Source organism: Oncorhynchus mykiss, chromosome 22, assembly GCF_013265735.2.
Source record: "Oncorhynchus mykiss isolate Arlee chromosome 22, USDA_OmykA_1.1, whole genome shotgun sequence".
Taxonomy (NCBI): Eukaryota; Metazoa; Chordata; class Actinopteri; order Salmoniformes; family Salmonidae; genus Oncorhynchus; species Oncorhynchus mykiss.
Window position 1 is genome coordinate 25768340 of NC_048586.1, and position 22983 is coordinate 25791322.

General features: G+C 45.8%; 1 protein-coding gene across 3 annotated transcripts; it reads right to left on the minus strand.

Annotated features, from left to right (window-relative positions):
* Positions 1-1593: 1593 nt before the first annotated feature.
* On the minus strand, positions 1594-20962 carry LOC110501630. 3 transcript variants are annotated; one of them, XM_036958990.1, is made up of 9 exons: positions 19323-20962; positions 18478-18551; positions 18019-18253; positions 14867-16995; positions 8324-8533; positions 6528-6648; positions 6117-6178; positions 2142-4160; positions 1594-1860 (listed from the first exon to the last, which is right to left on the minus strand). In XM_036958990.1, the coding sequence occupies exons 1-6, from the start codon at positions 19660-19662 to the stop codon at positions 6547-6549; spliced, it is 3090 nt and encodes a 1029-aa protein (XP_036814885.1). In that variant the 5' UTR covers positions 19663-20962; the 3' UTR covers positions 1594-1860; positions 2142-4160; positions 6117-6178; positions 6528-6546. The 3 variants fall into 3 exon arrangements, with proteins under 3 accessions (XP_036814885.1, XP_036814884.1, XP_036814883.1); XM_036958989.1 differs by having other exon boundaries at positions 6066-6178; XM_036958988.1 differs by having other exon boundaries at positions 2142-6178.
* Positions 20963-22983: the final 2021 nt, after the last annotated feature.

Consider the following 22983-nt stretch of genomic DNA (forward strand, 5'->3'; position numbering starts at 1 on the left):
TTGTGGCTTAGTGGGGTTATCTAGAAAAGTCTATAGTTGCCTGAAGTGGTTCTCAATCAGAGGCAGGTGTTTATCGTTGTCTCTGATTGGGAACCATATTTAGGCAGCCATATTCTTTGTGTTTCGTGGGTGATTGTTCCTGTCTCTGTGTTTGTTTTGCACCAGTATAGGCTGTTAGGTTTTCGTGTTACGTTTCTTGTTTTTGTATTGTTCGTTTTTTCATCATTATTAAACATGTATGAAAATTACCACGCTGCATTTTGTTCCGACTCTCCTTCACCGCAAGAAAACCGTAACACAAACTGCCTTTCCACTCTTTCGCCGAAAGGTGACTAGTTTGCATCCCTGATAAACAGTATCACCACAGTCCAATACAGACAGAAAAGCACAATGAATCAACTCCTTTCTGGCGGAAAAGGAAAAACAAGCTTTGTGCCGGTAATAAACCCCAATAAGCAGCTTGAATATCCTGATACGTTTCTCTACATGGGTGGTGATGCTCAACTTCTCATCCACTCAAACTCACAGATATTGCTACACTTTAACTTGCTCTATAGTGCCATACCATGCCTTTTGTTTTAGAGGAATTCAGAACAAGCTTCAAATCATACAGATTCAAAAACCAAAGTCAAACTGCTGCCACTTGAATGGAGAACAGTGTCATCCACATAAAACTGCACATCAGCTGTCGCAATATGTTGATCTAAATCAGGGTTTCCCAAACTAGGTCCTGGGGCCCTCCTGGGTGGACGTTTTAGTTTTTGCTCTAGCACTACACAGCTTATTCAAATAACCAACTCATCACCAAGCTTGGAGTATTTGAATCAGCTGTGTAGTGCTAGAGAAAATACCAAAACCAAGTTTGGGAAACGCTGGTATAGATAATAAACAGCAGGGTGTCCGACTGACTGCACAATCATATGCCTTAACACACTAGGTTTGATATGACAGGTAGTTCACCACTTGCACTTCTAGAGGCCTTAAAAGCTTCAAAACTTGCAGTGACTACAGGGCAAAACAGTCAAGGACATGGCAAATACTGAACCATTAAAGGTTTGAGGCTTGCTGCCACTCCAATCTGTCCCATATACACATTTAATTGTTGGGGAACTACTACAGTAACACACATCAGTTAAACTGGTACAGCAATCTCACTCACGGGTGCAACAAATGTAACCTCTTACAAGGCACACCTCAAAATATGTTTATGCGACAGAAACAACAATACCATGCACCCACTAGTGGTCAAAAACTTTTTTTGCACTCAAAATACGGTAAGGTACTATATTCTGTGGGGTGAAATTACATTACCGTTTGAAATATGGTACTTCTTTAAAGTAAGGTACTGTTAAACCAACCATTGGAATGTATGGTATCATTATCAGTTACGCCTAAAAATCACCCGGAGTGAATTGCGATTTATGGCAATTTATTGTAAATAATATGGTACGTTACTATTTGGGTGATTTAAAAAAATATATTTATAAAAAAAACTGAAATAGTCTGCATCTCACCCGACAGCATGAGATTGGCGTTTGAAACAGAACATTTTAGTCTACAGTAACCGTAAACTATTACTGTAAAGAAACATAGCATGTTAGAGTCATTTTTATTGGAGGCTTCCAAGTACAGTTAATAACAGTAATTTCTGCATTTGACCAATAATGCAGTGCAATCTACAGCATTCATTCTGTAAAACACATTCAAGGTATTTTACTGAAGTCTCACAGTGTACAACAACTAAAATGAATGAATGTATGAGGAGTACGTGTGAGGTGGAGTCTCTACTACATGCCTCGCCCAGAGCAAATGCAGCACTGAGGACAGAAGGATGGTCAACATCGCCATGGTGATAGTCCCCTAAGAGAAAGAGTAAAAACCACTTTTTTTTACCATACTGTAAAGATATGTACAGTAGAAATCAGATAGTATAAAATGTCTGTACCATTTCCACAGATAGTAGAAATCAGATAGTATAAAATGTCTGTACCATTTCCACAGATAGTAGAAATCATATAGTATAAAATGTCTGTACCATTTCCACAGATAGTAGAAATCAGATAGTATAAAATGTCTGTACCATTTCCACAGATAGTAGAAATCAGACAAAGAACAAGTAACAGAAATACTGCCATAATCACCTCAGTGAGTAATTCAGAGTGTAGATGAGTAGTAGAAGTAGAACTGTTAGAGAATAAATCCCAGTAGATTCTGTAGGTTCTGTTCAGATGGAGAGAGAGGTAATAGTTATGTAGTTTGAACAGCCCTCCAGACCCAGTATTCCTCACACACATCAGATATTAATCACCCAACTAGAAAGAAACCACAATCAGTCTCTTACCATCAGTAACAAGATGCTGTCTATGCAATGAAGAGTTGAGTTCTTGTCTCCAACACCATTTTTATACTAGATTTAAAGGCCCAGTGCAGTCAAAAACAGGATTTCCCTCTGTGTTATATACATTATTATACTCGGAGATTGGAATAATACTCTGAAATTGTAAAAAAATTATGATAAAACCCTTTTAGTGTAAGAGCTCATTGAAAAGACCGCCTGAAATGTTAGCCTGTTTTGGTGGGATGGAGTTTTGGCCTGCCTGGTGAAAGAGAGTTCCAAATCTCTCTGCCAATAACAGCTTGTTTTCTCCTATACACTCAGACCACTCCCAGACAGTCCTATCAAAATTCTACCACTTTAATTGAAAACAATCACAGTAAGGTACTTAATTTTTACCCAGAAGTGAGTATGTATGAGTAAGTATGATATGGTATAATGTCGTGCTGTTATCAGGAGGAAATGAACAAATAGTTTTATAAACAGTTTTGCACGCTATGCTGTCCCTTCTCTGGTACGGTTGCAACATGATGGTGAATTTTTTTCATAAACATGCAATATTTACATAACACCTATACACTACACATCCACTGAGTGAAGGCTGACTATATTACTGATACTGTCTGATACCCAGTCTGAAATAATCCCCTTGCCTTAGACACTTCCTGATGGACCATTGACAAGGGGCCTTTTCAGATCTGAAAGAACTGGGTTGGTGCAAGTCTGTTGTTTATTAGGTATGACCATATTATTGACACATACACCTATCCAAAGTTCAGATCTACAGGGGGCCATTTCAAAGAGTAAAGATGGAAGATTTCATTATTTTGCAGAGGCACCCACAGCCAATTCTTACTACCTAGTATTGGTTGCCATCTTGTGGTAGTATCAGGTACTGCATGGTAATGTCCTTGGGATTACGCCAGTCATGGTTACATATCTGATTCTGAATACACCGGTGACATCACATCATTATGTTTGAATGAGAAGCAGATGCTTTTTATGTGCTGTTTGGGCACAGTAAATGGATTAGTGACCATCGCTGGTCGATTCCTGCCTTCTATCGTTCCTCCTAACCCTCTGGATGAGCACAGACTGTGGTTAGTAGGACCATGAAGATGTGCCTGAAATATGTAGAATACTTATCATTTTATGTAACTGTGTGAATCCCTAAGGTTTTCAATACATGTCCAAGCTGATGCATTAATTAAACATGCATTTCTCAAGAATGAGAAGTGTGATACACCGTGTACAAAACATTAAGAACACCTTCCTAATATTTAGTTACAAACCCCCACCACCTCCCCCTCACAAGGCTGCTGGCCAATGTTGACACACGGGAAACTGTTGAGTGTGGAAAAACCCAGCAGCTGTGCAGTTCAAAGGCACTTCAACATTTAGTTTTTCCCCATTCACACCCAAGGGCACATATACACAATCCATGTCTCAAGGCTTAAAAATCCTTCTTTAACCCGTCTCCTCTCCATCTAGTGACATCAATAAGGGATCATAGTTTTCACCTGGATTCACCTGGTCAATTTATGTAATGGAAAGAGATGGTGTCCTTAATGTTTTGTACCCACAGTTTATATAGCTGCTCTGTCTGTATTCTGCTGAAACTGTACAGTAGACAAGAAACAAATGTGAACAACTATTCTAATTTCAAACAGGAAAGGCAAAAATGTAAAAGGCAAACATTTATTCCATATCATTCTTTTTACAGAACCAAAAGGAGAGTGTGAATCATCCGACCTCCAATCAAATTCGGAACATCTTCAATGTCTCCATAGTATGTGCACGCGTTGCATTCAGTACGAGAGAGGTTCTTAAATATGAGAAGAAAAAAAACAATTTAAAGGCCAAACATCCTAGTTGAATTAAAAAAAGGAGAAACATATACAGTGCCCTCCATTATTGGGATATTGCAGTATTTTTCTTAGTTTGGATCTATACTCCAGAAGTTTGGATTTGAAATCAAACAATGACAGGTTAAAGTTCAGACTGGAAGCTTTAATTTGAGGGTATATCCATCCATATCAGGTGACCCGTTTAGAAATTACACCACTTTTGTAAATAGTCCTCCCATTTTAGGGCACCAAAAGTTTAGTATTTGGTCCCATATTCCTAGCACGTAATGATTACACCATGCAGGGCTTGCCCAACCGTCTTCCTGGAGATCCTGTGGGTTTTCAGTCCAACCCTAATTTAACACACCCGATTCTACTAATTAGCTGCTCAACAACACCTTAACCAGCTGAATCAGATATGCTAAATTAGGGTTGGACTGAAAATCTTGGGTTGGGCAGCCCTGCTCTACAGACTTGTTGGATTCATTTGCTGTTTTGTTTGTTTCAGATTATTTTGTGCCCAATAGAAATGAATGGTAAATAATGTATTGTATCATTTTGTATCAAATTTAAATGTGTTTCTACCATGATTACGAATAGTTCTGAATGAATCGTGAATAATAGTTAGTGAACGTTAGACGCACAAATGTTAAGTTTGTAGAGTCACAAACTTGGTATAATCATTGCATGCTAGGAATACGGAACCAAATACTAAACTTTTCAATACACAAGTGAATTTGTCCCAATATTTTTGGTGCCCTAAAATGGGGGAGACTATGTACAAAAAGTGCTGTAATTTCTAAACTGTTCACCTGATATGGATGAAAATACCCTCAAATGAAAGCTGGCCGTATGCACTTTAACCCCATAGTAGTCATTGCATCATTTCAAATAAAACGTTCTGGACTACCGAGCTAAAATAACTGTATATAATCCAGAAACAAAGTTCAGTATTGAGAAAGTAATTTTACAAATTCACATTTAGACATGACAGTTTTCCCTTTCATAGACATATAGTAACATTGGAAAAGACAAGGGGAGGAAACAGACCTGCAGTCAAACATGCAGGGATGTCATAGAACCCCCTTACCCCAAACTAGCTAACTCATGGGCCCAATCCCAAATGGACCCCTAGACTCTATGCACTTATGGAGATCTGAGAGGATATGACATGTGTAAGCAATATGATAATACATCTACCTTTCCATTTGATCTACTATGGGGAAGTTTCTCCATACTGCTTCAATCAATCAAATGTGCTACGATCTCCACAAGTGCATAGGGCATGGTGTTTAGGGGTCATTTTGTGATTGGGCCTATTCCCCCCTCCTAACCCCCTTTCCCAAACCCTAACCCTGGACAAAGGTTAGACTAGAGAACCGATACATGAGGCGATACTAGCCAACTCATACCATCTCTGAACACCAAAGAGACCAAACCCAACAACCCCCCTCGTCTACAGACTTTAAGAAACACTCTCCAATTCCATCTCCAAATCGACCCCTGTGAACCTTCAAGTATTTCCACCTGGGACTGCTCTCCCGCTACCCCTCCGTTTTACATCAACTTATTTTAGGTTTACAACAAAGCTATGGTATAGGTGCACTCAGATTCAGTCTATACATACAAAAATATTGATAGCAATAGTAGTAATCATTATCATAATAATTCTCCATCATTTCCATTCTAATTTACATACTGTGATGTCGTCGACCATTTAAATACAGTGACCTCACAGTTCCCCACCCCCTGAGTGAATTTTCAAGTTTAAACCCCTGTAGCTACCTAAAATGCAAACAAGAAATTAAGTTCTGTTTTTTTAAATAACATTACCAATCAAGAATTACTACAATAATCATAATCATCATCGTAATAGTAACTACATTTCTCCTGGTAGACTTGTGTTTGGATGTGGACTGATGCTTTGTATTTACAAGCTTGCAGTTTAACAATGTGCCTCTCCTCATCCCGTCAGTCAATGTAGACAGCTTCAACCCTAAAACACAAAAAGGACAATTAGGGGACTGAAGAGCTAGTCTGACAATGCACAACGGACTGTAGAATGATTTACCAAATACAGCCATCTTCACTGGCAGGAACAGTGCTGACATATACACTTGCTTAAATGACAAAACATACCGTGCTGTCAAACAGTTTTAAAGCAGCAGGTGGCCGTCCTGTCGCCTCCAACTACAGAACATCAGCAGTATTTTTCTGTTCATTTCACTGTTTTACATGTTGAAGCGCCACAGCTAGTCGACACCTGCAGGTGATCTACTGCACACATCCGACATTGGTTATTGCGTCTTGCCCTTAAGTGGGACAGAGGGACAGGGGACACTCACCTCCTTCCCCAGTCAGGTCTCAGGATGCAGCCAAACAGCTGCGACACTTATACAGCCTCTGGTCGTGGGTCCGAATGTGGTTCTTCACATTCCTCATCCTGAAGAATGTCTTATTGCACAGCTACAACACAGAGCCACAATATATATACACATACAGCCGAAGTCAGAATTTTACATACACTTAGGATGGAGTCATTAAAACTCGTTTTTTAACCACTCCACAAATATCTTTTTAACAAACTATAGTTTTGGCAAGTCGGTTAGGACATCTACTTTGTGCATGACACAAGTCATTTTTCCAACAATTGTTTACAGACAGATTATTTCACTTACAATTCACTGTATCACATATCCAGTGGGTCAGAAGTTTACATACACTAAGTTGACTGTGCCTTTAAACAGCTTGGAAAATTCCAGAAAATTATGTCATGGCTTTAGAAGATTCTGATAGGCTAATTGACATCATTTGAGTCAATTGGAGGTGTACCTGTGGATGTATTTCAAGGCCTACCTTCAAACTCAGTGCCTCTTTGCTTGACATCATGGGAAAATCAAAAGAAATCAGATAAGACCTCAGAAAAAAAATTGTAGACCTCCACAAGTCTGGTTCATCCTTGGGAGCAATTTCCAAATGCCTGAAGGTACCACGTTCATCTGTACAAACAATAGTATGCAAGTATAAACACCATGGGACCACGCAGCCGTCATACCGCTCAGGAAGGAGACGCGTTCTGTCTCCTAGAGATGAACGTACTTTGGTGCGAAAAGTGCAAATCAATCCCAGAACATCAGCAAAGGACCTTTTGAAGATGCTGGAGGAAACCGGTACAAAAGTATTTATATCCACAGTAAAACGAGTCCTATATCGACATAACCTGAAAGGCCGTTCAGCAAGGAAGAAGCCACTGCTCCAAAACCGCCATAAAACAGCCAGACTACGTGGGGAAAAGATCTTCCTTTTTGGAGAAATGTCCTCTAGTCTGATGAAACAAAAATATAACTATTTGGCCATAATGACCATTGTTATGTGTGGAGGAAAAAGGGGGAGGCTTGCAAGCCGAAGAACACCATCCCAACCGTGAAGCACAGGGGTAGCAGCATCATGCTGTGGGGGTGCTTTGCTGCAGGAGAGACTGGTGCACTTCACAAAACAGATGGCATCATGAGGAAGAAAAATGATGTGGATATATCGAAACCAATATATCTCAAGACATCAGTCAGGAAGTTAAAGCTTGGTCGCAAATTGGTCTTCCAACTGGACAATGACCCCAAGCATACTTCCAAAGTTGGGGCAAAATGGCTTTAAGGACAACAAAGTCAAGGTATTGGAGTGGCCATCAAAAAGCCCTGACCTTAATCCTAGGAGGAATGGGCCAAAATTCACACAACTTATCGTGGGAAGCTTGTGGAAGGCTACCCAAAACATTTGACCCAAGATCAACAATTTATGGGCAATGCTACCAAATACTAATTGAGTGTATGTAAACTTCTGACCAACTGGGAATGTGATGAAATAAATCACTCTACTATTATTCTGACATTTCATATTCTTAGAATAAAGTGGTAATCCTAACTGACCTAAGACAGGGAATTTTTTACTAGGATTAAATGTCAGGAATTGTGAAAAACTGAGTTTAAATGTATTTGGCTAAGGTGTATGTAAACTTACGACTTCAACTGTATACACACACACACATCAGTAAAACACTGAACAAACATACATACACACACACAGCTACAACACACACAGCGAGAGACTAACAGTGTTCAAAGGATGTAACAGTTTCAGTACGTACAGGGCAGGGCCAGTGCTTGCCCTCGATGTGCCTGATGCGGTGCATGATGAGGGCGTTACAGTCCTTACAGGATGCCCGGCACTGCAGGCAGACGTGGGATGACTTGTCCTTGGGGGCCTGACTGCGAGGACCCCGCAGCTGCTTTAGCCTCGTCCGGCAGATTGAGTCCAACAGGGCAGGGCCTCGGCTAGGCAGGGGCTTAGCTGGCTTCTGCAGACAAAGAGTGAGAAACAGAATCACATCGATTCCATTGTGTTAGATGACATTCAGGAACACGTATTTCTTAAGATGCTCCAATGCTGTCTTTTTTTCTGGACAAGTACCCAGTTCCATGGTCATGACCCCAGTTCCGTGGTCATGACCCCAGTTACATGGTCATGACCCCAGTTACATGGTCATGACACCAGGTCATGACCCCAGTTACATGGTCATGACCCCAGTTACATGGTCATGACCCCAGTTACATGGTCATGACCCCAGTTACATGGTCATGACCCCAGTTACATGGTCATGACACCAGGTCATGACCCCAGTTACATGGTCATGACCCCAGTTACATGGTCATGACCCCAGTTACATGGTCATGACCCCAGTTACATGGTCATGACCCCAGTTACATGGTCAAGACACCAGGTCACGACACCAGTTACATGGTCAAGACACCAGGTCATGACACCAGTTACATGGTCATGACACCAGGTCATGACACCAGTTACATGGTCATGACACCAGGTCATGACACCAGTTACATGGTCAAGACACCAGGTCATGACACCAGTTACATGGTCAAGACACCAGGTCATGACACCAGTTACATGGTCAAGACGCCAGGTCATAACACCAGTTACATGGTCAAGACACCAGGTCATGACACCATTTACATGGTCATGACACCAGTTACATGGTCAAGACACCAGGTCATGACACCAGTTACATGGTCAAGACACCGGTTACATGGTCATGACACCAGGTCATGACACCAGTTACATGGTCATGACATCAGTTACATGGTCAAGACACCAGGTCATGACACCAGTTCCATGGTCAAGACACCAGTTCCATGGTCATGACACCAGTTCCATGGTCATGACACCAGTTCCATGGTCAAGACACCAGGTCATGACACCAGTTCCATGGTCAAGACACCAGGTCAAGACACCAGTTCCATGGTCAAGACACCAGTTACATGGTCATGACACCAGTTGCATGTTCATGACACCAGTTGCATGGTCATGACACCAGTTGCATGGTCATGACACCAGTTCCATGGTCAAGACACCAGTTACATGGTCAAGACACCAGGTCATGACACCAGTTCCGTGGTCATGACACCAGTTCCATGGTCGTGACCCCAGTTCCATGGTCGTGACCCCAGTTACATGGTCGTGACCCCAGTTACATGGTCGTGACCCCAGTTACATGGTCGTGACCCCAGTTACATGGTCGTGACCCCAGTTACATGGTCGTGACCCCAGTTACATGGTCGTGACCCCAGTTACATGGTCGTGACCCCAGTTACATGATCAAGACACCAGGTCATGACCCCAGTTCCATGGTCATGACACCAGTTCCATGGTCATGACCCCAGTTCCATGGTCATGACACCAGTTACATGGTCATGACACCAGGTCATGACCCCAGTTCCGTGGTCAAGACCCCAGTTCCGTGGTCAAGACCCCAGTTCCGTGGTCAAGACCCCAGTTCCGTGGTCATGACCCCAGTTCCGTGGTCATGACCCCAGTTCCATGGTCATGACCCCAGTTCCATGGTCATGACCCCAGTTCCATGGTCAAGACACCAGGTCATGACACCAGTTACATGGTCATGACCCCAGTTACATGGTCATAACACCAGTTCAATGGTCAAGACACCAGGTCATGACACCAGTTCCATGGTCATGACACCAGTTCCATGGTCATGACACCAGTTCCATGGTCATGACACCAGTTCCATGGTCAAGACACCAGTTCCATGGTCAAGACACCAGGTCATGACACCAGTTCCATGGTCATGACACCAGTTCCATGGTCATGACACCAGTTCCATGATCAAGACACCAGGTCATGACACCAGTTCCATGGTCATGACACCAGTTCCATGGTCAAGACACCAGTTCCATGGTCAAGACACCAGTTCCATGGTCATGACACCAGTTCCATGGTCAAGACACCAGGTCATGACACCAGTTCCATGGTCAAGACACCAGTTCCATGGTCAAGACACCAGTTCCATGGTCAAGACACCAGTTCCATGGGCAAGACACCAGTTCCATGGTCAAGACACCAGTTCCATGGTCAAGACACCAGGTCATGACACCAGTTCCATGGTCAAGACACCAGTTCCGTGGTCAAGACCCCAGTTCCGTGGTCAAGACCCCAGTTCCGTGGTCAAGACCCCAGTTCCGTGGTCAAGACCCCAGTTCCGTGGTCATGACCCCAGTTCCGTGGTCATGACCCCAGTTCCGTGGTCATGACCCCAGTTCCATGGTCATGACCCCAGTTCCATGGTCATGACCCCAGTTCCATGGTCATGACCCCAGTTCCATGGTCAAGACACCAGGTCATGACACCAGTTACATGGTCATGACCCCAGTTACATGGTCATAACACCAGTTCCATGGTCAAGACACCAGGTCATGACACCAGTTCCATGGTCATGACACCAGTTCCATGGTCATGACACCAGTTCCATGGTCATGACACCAGTTCCATGGTCAAGACACCAGGTCATGACACCAGTTCCATGGTCAAGACACCAGTTCCATGGTCATGACACCAGTTCCATGGTCATGACACCAGTTCCATGGTCAAGACACCAGGTCATGACACCAGTTCCATGGTCAAGACACCAGGTCAAGACACCAGTTCCATGGTCAAGACACCAGTTACATGGTCATGACACCAGTTGCATGTTCATGACACCAGTTGCATGGTCATGACACCAGTTGCATGGTCATGACACCAGTTCCATGGTCAAGACACCAGTTACATGGTCAAGACACCAGGTCATGACACCAGTTCCGTGGTCATGACACCAGTTCCATGGTCGTGACCCCAGTTCCATGGTCGTGACCCCAGTTACATGGTCGTGACCCCAGTTACATGGTCGTGACCCCAGTTACATGGTCGTGACCCCAGTTACATGGTCGTGACCCCAGTTACATGGTCGTGACCCCAGTTACATGGTCGTGACCCCAGTTACATGGTCGTGACCCCAGTTACATGATCAAGACACCAGGTCATGACCCCAGTTCCATGGTCATGACACCAGTTCCATGGTCATGACCCCAGTTCCATGGTCATGACACCAGTTACATGGTCATGACACCAGGTCATGACCCCAGTTCCGTGGTCAAGACCCCAGTTCCGTGGTCAAGACCCCAGTTCCGTGGTCAAGACCCCAGTTCCGTGGTCATGACCCCAGTTCCGTGGTCATGACCCCAGTTCCATGGTCATGACCCCAGTTCCATGGTCATGACCCCAGTTCCATGGTCAAGACACCAGGTCATGACACCAGTTACATGGTCATGACCCCAGTTACATGGTCATAACACCAGTTCCATGGTCAAGACACCAGGTCATGACACCAGTTCCATGGTCATGACACCAGTTCCATGGTCATGACACCAGTTCCATGGTCATGACACCAGTTCCATGGTCAAGACACCAGTTCCATGGTCAAGACACCAGGTCATGACACCAGTTCCATGGTCATGACACCAGTTCCATGGTCATGACACCAGTTCCATGGTCAAGACACCAGTTCCATGGTCAAGACACCAGTTCCATGGTCATGACACCAGTTCCATGGTCAAGACACCAGGTCATGACACCAGTTCCATGGTCAAGACACCAGTTCCATGGTCAAGACACCAGTTCCATGGTCAAGACACCAGTTCCATGGGCAAGACACCAGTTCCATGGTCAAGACACCAGTTCCATGGTCAAGACACCAGGTCATGACACCAGTTCCATGGTCAAGACACCAGTTCCGTGGTCAAGACCCCAGTTCCGTGGTCAAGACCCCAGTTCCGTGGTCAAGACCCCAGTTCCGTGGTCATGACCCCAGTTCCGTGGTCATGACCCCAGTTCCGTGGTCATGACCCCAGTTCCATGGTCATGACCCCAGTTCCATGGTCATGACCCCAGTTCCATGGTCATGACCCCAGTTCCATGGTCAAGACACCAGGTCATGACACCAGTTACATGGTCATGACCCCAGTTACATGGTCATAACACCAGTTCCATGGTCAAGACACCAGGTCATGACACCAGTTCCATGGTCATGACACCAGTTCCATGGTCATGACACCAGTTCCATGGTCATGACACCAGTTCCATGGTCAAGACACCAGGTCATGACACCAGTTCCATGGTCATGACACCAGTTCCATGGTCATGACACCAGTTCCATGATCAAGACACCAGGTCATGACACCAGTTCCATGGTCATGACACCAGTTCCATGGTCATGACACCAGTTCCATGGTCAAGACACCAGTTCCATGGTCAAGACACCAGTTCCATGGTCAAGACACCAGGTCATGACACCAGTTCCATGGTCAAGACACCAGTTCCATGGTCAAGACACCAGTTCCATGGTCAAGACACCAGTTCCATGGTCAAGACACCAGTTCCATGGTCAAGACACCAGTTCCATGGTCAAGACACCAGGTCATGACACCAGTTCCATGGTCAAGACACCAGTTCCATGGTCAAGACACCAGGTCAAGACACCAGGTCAAGACACCAGGTCAAGACACCAGTTCCATGGTCAAGACACCAGTTCCATGGTCAAGACACCAGTTCCATGGTCATGACACCAGTTCCATGGTCATGACACCAGTTCCATGGTCAAGACACCAGTTCCATGGTCAAGACACCAGTTCCATGGTCAAGACACCAGTTCCATGGTCATGACACCAGTTCCATGGTCATGACACCAGTTCCATGGTCATGACACCAGTTCCATTGTCATGACACCAGTTCCATGGTCAAGACACCAGTTCCATGGTCAAGACACCAGGTCATGACCCCAGTTACATGGTCAAGACACCAGTTCCATGGTCATGACACCAGTTCCATGGTCATGACACCAGTTCCATGGTCATGACACTAGTAACATGGTCAAGACACCAGTAACATGGTCAAGACACCAGTTCCATGGTCAAGACACCAGTTACATGGTCAAGACACCAGGTCATGACACCAGTTCCATGGCCATGACACCAGTTCCATGGTCATGACACCAGTTCCATGGTCATGACACCAGTTCCATGGTCAAGACACCAGTTCCATGGTCAAGACACCAGGTCATGACCCCAGTTCCATGGTCAAGACACCAGTTCCATGGTCATGACACCAGTTCCATGGTCATGACACCAGTTCCATGGTCAAGACACCAGTTACATGGTCAAGACACCAGGTCATGACACCAGTTACATGGTCATAACACCAGGTCATGACACCAGTTCCATGGTCAAGACACCAGTTCCATGGTCAAGACACCAGGTCATGACACCAGTAACATGGTCAAGACACCAGTTACATGGTCAAGACACCAGGTCATGACACCAGTTACATGGTCATAACACCAGGTCATGACACCAGTTCCATGGTCAAGACCCAGTTCCATGGTCAAGACACCAGTTCCATGGTCATGACACCAGTTCCATGGTCAAGACACCAGTTCCATGGTCAAGACACCAGTTCCATGGTCAAGACACCAGTTCCATGGTCATGACACCAGTTCCATGGTCATGACACCAGTTCCATGGTCATGACACCAGTTCCATGGTCATGACACCAGGTCATGACACCAGTTCCATGGTCAAGACACCAGTTCCATGGTCAAGACACCAGTTCCATGGTCAATACACCAGTTACATGGTCAAGACACCAGGTCATGACACCAGTTACATGGTCATGACACCAGTTACATGGTCATGACACCAGGTCATGACACCAGTTACATGGTCATTACATATTTTAGCTTAATGATCTATGCATGTCAGCAGAGATTAATCAACATGGAATGTTATCAAACTCAATTTACAATCTCCAAAAGAAGAATGTAATCTCATCTCAGATCTGACTTTTCTAATGTAATCTAAGAGAGTATTAAAGTGTCAACATTTTGCTCCAGTTAGTTCCCAAAGAAAAAGTATGGCTGATGAGTAGAACACCCTACCCCTTAGACAGGGTTGACATTGGTTCAGCCTGTTTAACCCCTACTGGAATCCTCAGTCTGATGAATGGTGTTATGGAGAGAACAGTTAACTTCACCCACCCCAGACCTCCCCTCTACTCTACTCTCCACTGTGGAGGAAAGCAAGGCATCTCAATAGTTTCATCCTGGCTTCCTGTACTGGATGTGAAAGTCCTTCAGTACACCTATGCCATTTCTTTCATCCATCTTGTGTTTTCATGTCAGTGAGACAGAGATACGGTGAGGACTGAGGAGAGCAGCAGCACACTTTTTAAAATATTAAGACTCGCTCAAATCATAGGAGAACACGCAAGAAACCCCCCCCACAGTGTTTACCTTTGGTATGTCCCGTGCAACGCAAGCACCCTTTGACCCTGTGGCTCTATCCAGGTGGGGGGGTTTGTGTTGGTGAGAGTTGACAGCCCTTGGTGGCCCCTGCCTCTGGATTGGACTTTGGCTTACACTCCTTTCTTCCCTCTCTTTCTTCACCCTGTGGAGAGTGGGGGGGCCTCCTCTGGCCCTCAGGACCCTGGCTGGGGCCCCCCCGGAACCAAATCTCTCTACCCTTGAGACCGACCGTGTTAGGCAGATATCCACACTCTCCTCCTCCCTCTTCACCCCCAACATGGGCCCTCCTGCCGGCCGGCAGAAGCTGAAGAGGAAGCCTGGGTCTAGGAGCTTGACAGGGGGCTTGATCTGCCTTTTGCCCAGCTCTGGGGAGGAGGACAGGGAGGGTGACTCGGGGAAGGACCCCGCCACAGGTAGAGGGTCTGCTGGTTCCTCCTTGATGACCCTGTACAGAGGATGGCTGTGGATGGGAGGAGGAACAGGATCAGGGCTGAGGATGCTGCTCGTCTCCCTGCTGCTCATACCTCCAGGCCCTCTCTCCATGATCCTTCTCACTCCTTGGCTGCTCCCGGTCCTCATGCTCTCCTCTCTGGGCTTACGCTGGGCTCTCCCAGCCTCTTTCATGCCACTCCGCTTCAGCTTATCTTTGGCCATCGGACGCCCGCTGTTGTAGCGGAGCGCTCTGACAGTTTCTGTGGTAACCTTGTGCCTGAGGTGGGCCCTGGGAGAGGAGAGGTGTGGGTTTGGGCGTTGGCCATCTGAGGGGATGGATGGTGCTGAGATGGCATAGTCTGCAGGTTCGGGTTTGATCCTGACAGTAGAGACGTTCCTCTTGGGATTTGGAACTCTTGTGTTCCCAGAACGGGGTGGGAGGGGTGGAGGGGGGTGGCTGGCCTCAACACCCCTGACAGAGCGCCTGAGATCCCTCCCTCCGTAGACCAGCCTGGACACGGGCTGCAGCAGGTCTGGTAACACTACTTTACTGCGCAAGCTCCTGTCACTGGGCGGAAACCGCCGGGGCTGCCTGGGTTTCTTCAGTCTCTCCATGCTGATTGGATACTCAGGCTCCGTTTTTATGATCCTGCTCAGGAAGTGGGCTTTGGCAGGGGTACATAGGGGGAGTGACAGGGGCGGCCCCCCGAACGTAAGCCCCCCTGATGCCTGGAGGCGAGGTTTCCTCCTCTTGGTCAACGAATAGTTATTGACCTTCAACTTCCGGAGGCGTTTTTTCTGCCTCCAGCCAATCAGATCCTCTGGTCTGGGGAGGAGGGACGTCCTCTGTAACCCGAGCACGCTCATCAGGCGGTACTTCTCCAGCGCTCGGAAATGATCTTTCTCATCCTCTTCCCCCTCTTCCTCCTGCTTCACCCTCACTATGGGGGCCTCAGAGCCAGCCCTCTGTGTGGAGGAGCTGGAGGTGGAGGCAGGATGGGGGACAGGGTGAGGTTTTCGGCCCCGATGAGGGCTCTCTGTCCTGGGAAGCAGTCTCTGAACTTCCTGGGCGGCCCCGGGAGTAGAGCGGAGAAGACGCGTGTGGGGCGAGGAGGAGGAAGATTGGGTGTTTCGGGAGCGGGGGTTGGAGAATACGTTTTTTGGAGGTGAAGAAGATATTTTACAAGACGGAGATTTGAAGTCCATGAGCTTCATCCTGCGGGTGGGGCTGAGGGGGAGACCGTTCTGCCCTAGGGGGAGGGGGCTGGGTCCGGGGGGGCGACGGGGTGACCGCCTGGTCGGGCTCTCCTCCCTCGACTCATTGGACTGATCCAGAATTTGTCTGAAGCCATCATCCACACCCCTTACCCTTCTACCCTCAGCCACCCTCTCCCTGCCCTCTCCAGCCAACCCCCTATTCTTCCTCCTGTTCCTCTGGTTGTGGTGGAGCTCCAGGGGAGATCCAGGGATCTGCGATGAGAAGCCCAGGGCAGGGTGCTCCATGGTGGGGTATTGGGCGGCGTGATAGCCCTGCTCCGTCTGGAGGGCAGAACAGGCCTCCACGGCAGGCCACATGCCCAGGTGACGGGCCATAGTGCTGACCTCTGGAAGGTCCTCCTCAGACACACACAGAATAGAGGAGTAGGAGAAGTCCAGCAGAGACATCAGGATAGACTCACTGAAACCTACAGGACAGGGAGAGAGAAGGTGGTTAGACAGGCAGACAGAGAGGAACAGCTAGAAAGAGAAAGTCATTGAGTGAGTGGGATAGAAAGGTTGTCTGGATGAGAGAGTGAGAGAAAAGGAGAAAGATGAAAGTGACAGTAAATCTCAGCACCAGCATCAGTCTTAACCCACAGACAGTTCAATCTAGTAACAGGTTTAACTGAATGGACAACATAGGAATGCAATATGACATTTTATTAAATAGTTTGGGGAATGGCCTTGTCTGCGAGGGAAAATCCTCGGAGCAAGATCATATGATGGCAGGTCGCCCTATGTGGGACTGCTGGCGTCGAAACCCCCTCCCCCCTGCAGGGGGAAAGGAGTTCCAATGCCAAGGCCATAAGGTTATTTTAGCTGATGGGGAGGTGGATGGTTGTCAAACTGTTGCTGAAAAACAGCAAGTGAGAGAACATCGGTAAGTTGACATAAATACATCCCAAGATTTACACCCATTGGTTGAGAGAGAGGAAGGTATTAATTGTCAGAGTGAGCCCATAGGTTTAACAGCAAGCATGAGGAATGAGCATTATTGTGTTGTGCTAATAGGCCACAAGGTAAATAGCATTCTGCACATGGGAGAAGAGGAGAAGAAACAAGATGCTTTGCTGATGATGATACGTTTTGTCATCATTCCCACTATGCCTGTAGAATAGGAAACAAAGGGACTTATGTTATGCTGACTGGATGAAGTTAAATGAACATTCAGACCAGCCTTACTGATTTAACTTCTGTAAATGACATATGTTGAGAAGACCAGAGGGGGGAAACAGTAGGAGGAGAGACCAAACATGAGGAAGTGAAAAAGTGGAAAAGTTAGTGAGGTAGAAAGTGCTGTTAAGTTCCTTTTCAGAGCAGCAGCGGTCATGTCCACGCCAAAACATGGGCACCCACAAAAGGAGAGAGCAGAGTAGGATGGAGGAAAACAGAGACAGATGGATAAAGAAACAACCCCATTTAGAAGTGTGTGTGTGTCAATCTCGTACCTGTGAGGTCGATGTCAGACCTGGAGCTAGGGGCGGAGTCCATCTCAGTGAATAATTCCTGAAAGTACTCGCTCACCGCTGCCAGCACCGCCTTGTGGGCGGAGTAAGAGCACCCGTCAGTCCTCAGAGTGATGTCACAGAACAGCCCCGCCTCCCGCTGGCTCCTCAGTTTACTCAGCATGTCTCGGCTGTGTGACATCATCGTCTGAGAGAGACGCCTCTCACCCACACGCTTCTGTAGGAGAGAAAGCGAATTAACACGACCGAGAGTAGAACAGAGTCACCAATAACGTGAGAACGAGGGTGAGAAAGGGATTGAAGGAAAGAGAATGTGAGAGAAGGAAGTGTGAATGAGAGCAAACGTGAGTGGCGGAGAGATGGGGGAGAAAACGACATGGTGAAAACATCATTCAGTATCAGTGCCTTCACATCAGGATGCTCTATGGTGCCATCTCTTACCTTGGGTCTCTTGTTCCTCTGCTCCAGGCACGCTGGACATCCCCGGACAAAGTCTCGGATCTGGAAGTACATCCCTGAGGAAGGGTCAATCATGTACATTATTGCAATGATCATCATAACGGATTTTATATTAAACGAAACAAACCATTTTACATAGGCAATGTTTTTTGACCACCAAAAGGGTCGTTGTTTTTTTTAACCGCAAAACAAGATCAGTATTTATTCAATGTAGTTCGACATTATACAGCATCAATCTGACTTGTTGCAATATAATAACACCTCTGTCGAACGCCTGCAGTTCACCTTCTCTTTTAGGTCTCTCTGGTTGTAAAGAGGGACTTCCCTCTTTACAGAATAGATGAATACATAATCTCACCAGAGGATAGGAGGATAGAGAAGTTTGGAAACACTGGCCTATACTAAGCCTTGCAAGAACATTACAACAACAGTCTACAATGTGATGAGATGAGGTATAATTATTTTGGCTGAAAAGCCACTTTCAGGAACATCCTAAGTGGTGTTAATCATTGTCCTGTGTAAAAAAGGGTAGAGTAGGAGAAGTCCAGCAGAGACATCAGGATAGACTCACTGAAACCTACAGGACAGGGAGAGAGAAGGTGGTTAGACAGGCAGACAGAGAGGAACAGCTAGAAAGAGAAAGTCATTGAGTGAGTGGGATAGAAAGGTTGTCTGGATGAGAGAGTGAGAGAAAAGGAGAAAGATGAAAGAAAGTGACAGTAAATCTCGGCACAACCATCAGTCCTAACCCACAGAGAGCTCAATCGAGTAGACTTAACTGGATGGGGGATCGATAATAACCAACCATCCCACCCGACCAGACTCACCCTCCCACCAGTAGTTCTCGGCCACTGATCTGTACGTATCCTCCAGGGAGTGGTGGCACATGCCTGGCCGCCGCCGGTGGAAAGTGGCGATCGCCCCGAGTCGTCGGTCCTCGTCTAGCACCTCCCGGTAGTGGATGAAACCTCTCTCCAACTTCTTACGGTACAGCAGCCCATCAATCATGTCAAAGTTTGGCGAGCAATAAACGGACCCACGCCCCTGCAGAACACTGGGGGCGTCGGGCTCCCCCGCGGGCACCCGCACTTGGTCCAGTAGAGGTTTGGATGGAGAAAATGTGTCATCATTCACATAATGCATCTTATAGTTGCAGTCGCCGGCCATTTTATTGAGTCAATACCTCTTCGCTGTATGACAGCAAAAATAAAAAGCTGTCACTTTTTTGCAGCAGGACTACAGCAGAGGGAGCCGTCTGTGCGTCACGGCTGGAAGTTTCCTCGACCCAAAGTTTTCAAGTAGACCTACATGAACTCCACGTGGATGCAGTTACAGGAGTGGATTGTGACCAATGATTACTCACGCGTCAGGAACACATAGGATGCAACGGAACTTTGAAATGAACCCATTTGCAACCCATTTAGATAGGCTATTTATGTTGTATTCCATTGTGTGGTTAAAACAGACCAAGTACTGAGACAGTGGCACAATTACCCACTAAAATCAATACGTAGCCTATCCAAGAGTCAGCAACACAAGACTATGTAAACTATTTGTTAGTTTAGGAGAAATGTCACCAGCATAGTTCAATAGAGTCAACATCTCTTTGGCGATTATACATACATTCCAGGGTCATGATCATAATCCGAGCAGAGTCCGGTGTCTGAGTCGATAGCCTATCCTACACAAATTGTGTAATCCAACAGACACTAAACATGTGCACTCCCTTGACAAGTCCAAGAGGTCATTTGATGATGATGGAGTCAATAACAGTACACATGAACTGCCTATATTCCAGATGATTACGATGTAGGCTAGGTCTGGATAGATTAGCCTGTTTCACAGGAAAATTGTTTGAAAAATAATGCTTTTTAGTTTTTATTTATCCCAAATTCAGCCACTGTGCCCATAATCAAAATATTGGCTAATTACGATCGCACCCACCCAACAAATTAGGAGGAACATCGCGCCAATCCCAGGCATAAACACAAGTGATAGGCTACAATGTAAACACTTACTGATCTTCCTAATTCACATCACCGGGCGCGACAATGTATCACTGAAGTGCCAACAAGCCAAATCAACAGATGTAGCCAATGCATCCCTCTTTTTCTGCTTGCAATTGTCGGGTGGCCTCTGTAGCTAAATGACGACGACTCACTGCCCCCCTGGTGTAACTTGTGATTTCTTTCGCTAACTCGGAAGCAACATGATGATGCAGCGATCTGTCCAGCATCGCGAGTTGAACGACCGCGTGAAGCGAGGTATCTCGTCGATCACCACGAATATAAAAAATGTCTAAATAATGTCTCCAAAAACAACACAAGACTCGCACCTGTGGTATCCGACTCATTCCATATCTCTTCTCTTTACGCAAAACCAGTCAGACGATCAAATAATCATATATATTTTTTAACTCGTAACCTTCTGTTGGTTACTACACGACAACCTAACTCGTTCTAACACTCGCAGCATCTCTCCCTCAATGCCTATTAGTAGACCCTTTAAAGAGCCCCAACCATAGACAATGCGATTGGCCATTGGAACTGCCAGTCAGATGGTGTTTTTTCATGCATCAAGATAGGTTGTTGACGGCAGTTTTGCCTCGCTTGGTGTGATTTTTACAAGTATCAATTCCGCTACTTCTCATATATCACCCAATACCTCTCTAGGGGATTCACATATTGTTAGATAATTCTCCTCATGCATTCAGACCAATAAATGTGATCAGATACCAAAATGTTCAGGTATTCATCTGCTATGGGCTATAAATAACATGTTTTATAAATGCACTTCACCCACAAAGTGTATTAATGTGAATGCATTATATGCAGTAGTTTAGATACTGTATGTGCCCCAAAACTGGAAGGCAGTATTTCATTTAATATCACCGAATTTAGAACCTTTATTATACGGATTATGGGCTTTACCGTCACATTTATATGCTTCCAGTTGTACATAGCCATGATAAGGCATTTTCCATACTGACTGTGTGACGTAAGACCAGAGTGGACCATACATAAGCAAATACACACACCAAGTGCTATGCACCTGACTATATAACAGACTCTGTTGTCCTTAACCTAATCATCATCATTATTATCATCATCATCCTCTTCTTCTTCCAAAGCATGACACGCAGCAAGCAAAAAAAGTGATTGAGGCAAAATATACACCACTACTCTAATGACAGATTCTGCCCTAAATTACACTTGTGTACGTTCACCTGTGGTTGGAAAGACTAGTGATCAGTTCCAGTGGTGAGATGAAGCAGATGCTAAACTACAGGACTGTTTTGCTCGCACAGATTGGAACATGTTCCCAGGATTCTTCCGATGGTATTGAGGAGTACACTACAGAGGGTAGTGGGTACGGCCCAGTTCATCCCCGGGGCCAAGCTTCCTGCCATCCAGGACCTCTATACCAGGCGGTGTCAAAGTCTCCAGCCACCCTAGTCATAGACTGTTCTACCTGCTACCGCATGGCAAGCGGTACCGGAGCGCCAGGTCTAGCTCCAAGAGGCTTCTTAACAGCTTCTACCCCAAAGCCATAAGACTCCTGTACAGCTAATCAAATCAAATGGCTACCCAGGCTATTTGCATTGCACCCCCCCCCCCCCCCCCCCCCCCCAGCTGCTGATACTTATTATCTATGCATTACCACTTAAATAACTCTCTCTTTTTGTATTTTCTTAACTGCATTATTGGTTAAGGGCTTGTAAGTAAGCATTTCACTGTAAGGTCTACTACACCTGTTGTATTCGGCGCATGCAACAAGTACAATTTGTTTTGATTTAAGGCTCTAAATGCTCACCTTTAAGGTGTTATGGAGCTGCAATTGGGCAAGAGGAGGCGCCTTACTACCTTGCTGCCATATTATTGCTTATCAGATTCGTAAATTGTTCCCTCACACATATGGTTGTTGCAGGATATACTGACCATGTTGGCTTTCTCAGTGGAGGAGGGTGTGGTGAAGATTTGAGTGGCAGTAGAAGATCAGGCTACGACAGGGGTCAGAGCTTTCTGCCTGAAAACAAAAGTGGGTTTTAGATGATCCTGGGTATGTGTCAAAGGGCAACCTCTACCAAGAAACGTCCAAGACCAAGTAACCACCCAGTTACAGAAAAACAAGCAAATTGAAAGACGAGGTTGTTTAATTGATTCTGTGAACTTCCTATGTGTGAAATGAAACCAATGTCTACAGAAGATGTCTGCTTCTCATACAATTGTCCGTGAGGGTTTGTGAATAGTTAAACTATTACTATTGACACATAAACAAGCAGTGTGACTTTCACAAGGACACATCGACCCCTCCTCCTCTCTCAGGCATTATAATCTCACCTCAGTGTCAGACAATGGGTGGGTTTCAAAGGTATATCGGGCTTCCTCTCATTTTCCTTCCTTCATACACTGTTCTGGATAGGCCAATGGGATACTTGTTTTCACAAGTCCAATTGTTTAACATAAATGTCTGCCAGGTGTCAGGTAT